The following is a 7500-nucleotide window of genomic DNA, read 5'->3' on the forward strand; positions in this document are numbered from 1 at the left end:
CAGATAACGGATGCTCACGCGCCCGGACACCCGACCACAACGACCCTCAAGATAAGAACAGTAAGGCAAAAAACGCAGCTTACCGACTCTGTTCGTAACAATCCCTACCGACAGCCCCTTGAAAGACCACAAACGAACGAAGGACCACATCGCGTCTCGTCATCTCTTTCGTTGCTATTCCTTTTCTCATCTAAAGAAAAAACGAATCATATTTCTGCTGCCTAAAATCCGCAGTTCTCTTAAACCAACCAAACTTCTACTCCCTTAAACCCCCAGCTGATCTCTTCAACAAACCATATCTCTTCTGTCTAAAATCCGCAGTTTACCTTTCCTCCTCGTTACAGCCCCTTTCCTGCCGCTTGGAATGGCGAGACGACGACCGGTGACGAACAATCTACTTGCGGTCGGGTCGTAAGGGCAGCGTTTAACTAGCACGTCGTAAACCTGCTGGGTCAGGTTTGAAGGGAGGGCGAGGGGGGGAGGGGGGGCGTAATGAAAATGAGGAGAGAGGGATTAGAGACAAAAAAGGGGGGCAAGGAGAGAGGCGGGGATTTGGGGGTAACTTAGTTGATGAGGGGCGGGACGGGGAGAAGAAAGGGTCAAATATAGAGAGGGTAAAGGGGCAGTTTCAAAGAGGGGAGGGGAGGGGGCTGGGGGGGATGGAAAGGGAGAGAAAGAAAGGCAGAAAGAGAGAAGGAAGGAGACAAAGTTCGAAGCAAAAAAGTAAGAGAGAGAGATCCTACAATAAAAAGAGAGGGCAAGAGAAAGGGTAGAGGGGGAGGCTGATGAACACGATAGAGGGGATAGCTGAGGCAAGGGCATTCCCGCGACCCGCCGCCGCAGCGAACCCATAAAAGGTCAGCCCGGCGCACGTACCTTCCCACAGCCGTGACGTAAACCACCCTCGCCGATCCGACCCGGAGCTCTTGCTGCGGGAGGGACCGTCGTCGTCCTACGCAAGACACACCTACACGCACGCACACGGGCACCACACACACACACACACACACACACACACACACACACACACACACACACACACACACACACACACACACACACACACACACACACCCACACACACAAAAAAAAAACAAAAAAAAAAATACATGCGCACGCACATACATATACATATACACATACATATACATATAAACATGCATACATACATACATACATACATACATACATACATACACACACACATACACACACAAACTAGGATAAATATAGACTCCATGGCTGGATGCAGGACTGACATACGTCATCATTGAGTGTTCACAACTTCTGACTGACACTTGAAGGGTGTCTTTCGACTCACACGATAGCCATTCTTAGTGACAATGAAAAAGTGATGGAGGCAGGACAGGCGGGCAGGGGAGGTTGGAGGTGCGTGATTAAAAACGTTATCTTAAAAAAAAAAATGAAATAAAACTTTCACAGAGTAAACACTAATCGATCGTAAATATTAACACATAGAATATACACCAAAATATTTACGTAAACACACAAATACACAAACACGAAAACACAGACACACAGACACACACATCGACAATGGAAACCTTACAATATCATCATCGCATTCATATGACGGGTGAATTTGTGCCAGTTTCCAAGATATTCAATCTCATTCATAATCATATTATTAGTAACGGTAACCATGATTATACCGCATGCATTACCACTTATGATGATACGATTAAGTGATATCAACAAGAATGAAAAAGCTTACAGTATCACTACTACCGATGATGAGGAGTGAAACAACAATAATAACTAATCACAATGCCTAATAATAATGACAACGACAATAATTCATAACAATAATAATAATTAATAATAATAATAATGATGATGATGATGATGATGATGATGATGATGATGATGATGATGATGATGATAATAATAACAATAAACACAATAAAAACTAAGAACTTTCCAATACGTAAAACGCGTTCGCGAGCGCGCGCGCACACACACACACACACACACACACACACACACACACACACACACACACACACACACACACACACAATCCCCCCCCCACCACCACCACCACCACACAAATCTCTAGAGAAACGGTACTTCGATAATTGGTTTATCAGTTAAGGAATTCCCAGAAGCCAGGGATTCCTGTCGAGATCAGTTTCTCCCATGTAGCTAACCTCCCCTTAACGAACTACCGAAAAACTGGATAGCACTCCCTCTGGACGTAAAACACGGGGAAGAAAACTGACAAAATGTGTTTCAAATAGTAAGATAGCGTTTTTCTTTTTGGCTGTATCATTTTCTTCTTTTCAAATATGGTCCTACAAAGTAATCTACTAAGGCAGGTCAACTAATGTAAATACTACAGCACCTTGAAATGTAAGTATAGCAGATGTTTTTACTTACCAAATTAGCTTTTGTTTCACTTAGCAAAATAAATATAACTGCATAACAATTAATAATGACTCATACCAATACTAATAAAACCCAATCAATTAATTAAAATGCAAAAAGGTCTTGCTCACGTTATAAAAATGACTATCAAATATTTCCAGTACAAATATTTAAGTACTGATATTTACTTTTGCTGATAACGGGTGTTTGCTCTGCAACCCACACCGGCTAAATGAAGTTTCATCTCAGACCCTTGGAAACGTGTACAAAAATAAGCAAATGAAGTCTACGAAAAAAAAATCTAGATATTTATAATGGAATGGTCGGCTGAAATATTTAGATTTTAGTAAATACTGTACGTGCTGTTCACGGTTCATTCCGCCTCTGACCAAGAAGAGATCAGCTGGAACTCGCACACACCCCAGGCTGTGTTCTTGTCCGTCTGCTACATACCTGTAGAAGAAAAAACAAAACAAAAACATTAGTATTGCCACTGAAGCATTATAAACAGACTATGTACATACACACGTACAGATATACATCCATACATGCATAAATACACACACACACACATATTTATATCTTACAGTACATGCACCGTAAAAGACACCTTCAGTACCACCTTGCAATTTACACCAATACGCTTGAAATGTTTAAATGTTTACATAAAGAAGATCGGTTAAGTAAATCAAAACTAAAGGCCCCAGAGAAGCTGTAATTAGGAAATCTAAACTTCTAAATTAATCAGCCCTGTTCATTTCGGGATGCAAGTTTCGTGATTTCCTTATGTATATGATGGCACAAAATTTACATACAGAATAGATGTAATGTCTAGTTAAACAAATGAATGCATAGATAAATAAACACATAAATAGCTGTTAGATAAACAACAATATGTAATATATATCCACCATATCTATCTATCTATCTATCTATCTATCTATCTATCTATATGCTATATGCTATATGCTATCTATTTCTATATCTACATATATACTGTGTGTGTGTGTGTGTATACATATGTATACATATGTATACATATGTAGACATATATATACATATATATATATACACATCTATATATATATATATGTATGTATGTATATATGTATGTGTATATATATAAACATATATACAAATACATATATATATATATACACACAAACATACATGCATACATATCTATACACATACATATATACATACATACATACAAGTATGCACAAACATACATATACATACATACATATACACACACACACACACACACACACACACACACACACACACACACACACACACACACACAAATATGTAAGTAAGTATGCATGTATGTGTGTATTTGTGTGCAAAGTCGACACACGAGAGTTTAATGAGAGAGAAGGGAGGTAGAGACAAAATAAGCTTAAAGAGAGATAGCCTTACTGATACAGACAGGGAGCAAGAGCAGGGCGCAGCGAAGACGAGGTAGGCAAACACCTGTCGCTCCAGTTGCCCCAGTAACCTTGACCCGCTGGATGACCCCCGACCCCCCCCCCACCCCCCACCCTCGACCGGGGAAAATTTCCGACGTGAACCTTAGCGCATTCTTGGTTTTCCTTCCCCTCCCATCATTAACATCAAGCCAAAAGAAGCCAACCCAGCCCACTCTGACTTGCTCTGTCTTGCCTCTGTCTTGGCTTCTTCTCGGCTTCGTCTCGAGCTCCAGAGTTCAAGTACGCCACACTCATTAATTTCACGCTCCATCGCGCAGGAACGCCACCTCGAAAATCCCATGCCGACAACCCTTGACATTTGCTGATCGAGAACCTGAAATCGCACGTGCTTGTTCATCTTAACAATGACGCTATCTCACACAATGCAAAAACGAACTCCCCCCTTCCCCATATCTCCATTTTCCTCTCTCCCTTCTTCCATCCCTCCCTCCCTACCTCCCTCTGTCTCTCCCTACCTCCCTCTATCTGTCTCTCTATTCTCGCTAACTCAATAAGCAAGAGTCCGCTCTCAGTCAAAAAAATTTCAGCCCATCACTTCAGCCTGGAAAGCAAAATAAACGATTGGCGAGAAATTGGCGGAAAATCAAACATCCCGGATAAGAGCGCAGCGTTGTCTCTTTCCTTCCTCGCTTTTGGCTCTTCATTAAATGCCCTGCCGACGCCTGATCTTGTCATTGTACTTTCCGGGGATGTAACGTTTAAATTTAGGGCATGCAATGACATGCCTCTTCATTCGACACTTTGTTATTTTCTAATTCTATTACACATTACTTAATAGGAACATGTGCAAATCACTTCCTCCATTGTTGGTAATAAAAAAAGAATGATTTCTAAAAGATTCGTGTTCGTCCCACAAACAGACATCCACCTGATGATGTGCACAACGTTCCTCTGTTTTCTTTTTTCTTTCTTCCTTTTTTTGTCTTTCTCAACAGTGACTTTCCGAAGTCGCTGAACTTTCCAGCAACATTTTTTAACGATTTTCTGAAAGTTTCACATGGTGTTTTGGGCCCTTGAATTATCTGCTGGAATGCCTCGCGGTCTCGGGGTCACGGCGGAAATGCAAGCACTTGGTACCTTAACTTCTGCCATGCTATAGTGAGACCTACACCTAAATAGCTAATAGCACCGCAAAAAAATGAACATGTCTTCATTCATAGGTAGCCTGTCTAATGTTCAAGTCTAGCTTGCAGATCCTTTGAAAGTGTGAAATGAGCACCTCTAACACTTGTACCTATATTCTCAACATCCCCTTTGGCGATTTTAAATGAAGAGAAATTTCATAAACCAAGACAGAAGCATGCGCAGTCAGACAATAGCATATCACTTACGTCCACAAAAGGCGTGTCTAGCAACTGATTTAGTCTGTTGAAAGCGCGGTAGGATTTGGCTTGCTTGCGAAACAGATCAATTTAATGGTGGAGACTGAAAGACAGGGGGAGGGTGTGGAGGGGGGGGGGAGGGGTTGCCTTGCACTACACGGGGATTATGCGATCTTGTGACTTACGTAATGGCCCGACATTAACAGGGCGTTCGCGCATTATTGGCTGTAGAGGGTTAGGGCGAAGGGAAAGCACGGACAAGGGATTCAAATGTGCGGAAGTGAAATAAACGAATAATAATACAGACACGGAATGCTTGATATAGATAAAAAGACGATCGACATATCAAACATGGATCAAGCGTGCACATTATTCTTAGCATGGCAGCTGCGTCAATTAGCCGTTGTCGTAGCAAAAACAATCAACGCGATTAATTTTATGTAAGGAGATTAATCAAGACAGGTTACGATGCACGGATGAATGGCAACCCTAGCCTACAAGGAGCAGACGATAACAGGCTAATGCAAGAACGTTGTCCTCTGCGAAAAAGCTCTACCCACACACAAGCGCGAACATATTATTTAAGCCCTCGTGCAATCGGGCACACGAACACACAAATAGCCGACTCTCATTAAATATAAAACAATAATAAATGCATAACAAAAGACTGTCCATTCCATAACTTTCTTGAAACTAATGTTACCTAAATTACCTTGTGCAACTACCTACACAACACAGTAGCAGTCGCATTCATGATCTTCTCAACAAGGATCTTGCCACCTGCTTTATACATGATGGACGCCATTCCAACCGATCGACCTAGCACGCGACAGACGCACGTCCCGCTTCTGAACCTCTTTGGAACCAGGAACGCGACTCCTGTTCTTCCTCCGCGCCCCTCGGGGATGGAGTGACCTCCGACAAGGGCGAAAGATCACGACAATGGCGATCAGAACACAAGTCAGCCAATCCAAATCCCCAGTGCAGAATATCTACCTATCTACTTGACAGGTTCACTAACTGACTCTCATTGAGAATCTATCTATTAATATACTTATCTATCTACAGTATATACTGGTAATGTATAATATATATATATATATATATATATATAACCAAACATTTAAAAACATCATTGACAAACTGTCGCGATTTCGTTCACGTTACTTTAAAAAACGAAACTTGTATACGACAGGACGATCGATACCCAATACACATCGCTTTGAATAATACACTCAAAGCCGTGCCAGGGCGAGGCAAAACGAAGGGCCACGCAAAAAGGATATTGACCCGGGCAAGACAGGAGGTGGGGGGGGGGGGGGGATGCAGGAGCTCTCCACCTGGCGAGATGACGCCCGTCTGCTGACCCTAAACCGATGTTAAATGAAGTCCGCCTTCCGTGCTTCCTACATGCCCGGCAACGATCCCTCTTTTTTCTTTCTCTCGCTTTCTTTCTCTCTTTCTCTCTCCCTCTCCCTCTCATACTCTCTCTTTCTCTCTCTCCCTCTCATAATCTCTCTTTCTCTCTCTCCCTCTCATACTCTCTCTTTCTCTCTCTCCCTCTCATAATCTCTCTTTCTCTCTCTCCCTCTCATACTCTCTCTTTCTCTCTCTCTCTCTCATATTCTCTCTCTCTCTCTCATATTCTTTCTCTCTCTCTCTCATACTCTCTCTCTTTCTCTCATACTCTCTCTCTTTCTCTCATACACTCTCTTTCTCTCTCTCTCTCATACTCACTCTTTCTCTCTCTCTCTCATACTCACTCTTTCTCTCTCTCTCTCTCCCACTCTCTCTTTCTCTCTCTCTCATACTCTCTCTTTCTCTCTCTCTCATACTCTCTCTTTCTCTCTCTCTCTCATACTCTCTCTTTCTCTCTCTCTCTCATACTCTCTCTTTCTCTTTCTCTCTCTCTCTCATACTATCTCTTTCTCTCTTTCTCTCTCATACTCTCTCTCTCTCTCTCTCTCTCTCTCTCTCTCTCTCTCTCTCTCTCTCTCTCTCTCTCTCTCTCTTACTCTCTTACTCTCTTACTCTCTTACTCTCTTACTCTCTTACTCTCTCACTCTCTCACTCTCTCACTCTCTCACTCTCTTACTCTCTTACTCTCTTACTCTCTTACTCTCTTTCTCTTTCTCTCTTTCTCTTTCTCTTTCTCTCTTTCTCTCTCATACTCTCTCTCTCTCTCATACTCTCTCTCTCTCTCTCTCTCTCTCTCTCTCTCTCTCTCTCTCTTTCCCTCTCGTACTCTCTTTCTCTCTCTCTCTCTCTCATACTCTCTCTCTCTCTCTCATACT

General features: G+C 42.2%; 1 protein-coding gene across 3 annotated transcripts in view; it reads right to left on the reverse strand.

Annotated features, from left to right (window-relative positions):
* LOC125044594 (CLIP-associating protein 1-B-like) overlaps positions 1-7500 on the reverse strand; it is a 363686-nt gene that overhangs the window by 259207 nt on the left and 96979 nt on the right. Inside the window, exon 1 of one of the 3 annotated variants that reach the window (XM_047641334.1) lies at positions 2748-2780. The exons of the other annotated variants lie outside the window; for them this stretch is intronic. Coding sequence (XP_047497290.1) covers positions 2748-2765 — 18 coding nt within the window. The 5' untranslated portion in view covers positions 2766-2780. Of the gene's footprint in view, positions 1-2747; positions 2781-7500 lie in introns of those variants that run through there. 3 annotated transcript variants of the gene reach the window in all.

The sequence above is a fragment of the Penaeus chinensis genome, chromosome 36, assembly GCF_019202785.1.
Source record: "Penaeus chinensis breed Huanghai No. 1 chromosome 36, ASM1920278v2, whole genome shotgun sequence".
Classification (NCBI taxonomy): domain Eukaryota; kingdom Metazoa; phylum Arthropoda; class Malacostraca; order Decapoda; family Penaeidae; genus Penaeus; species Penaeus chinensis.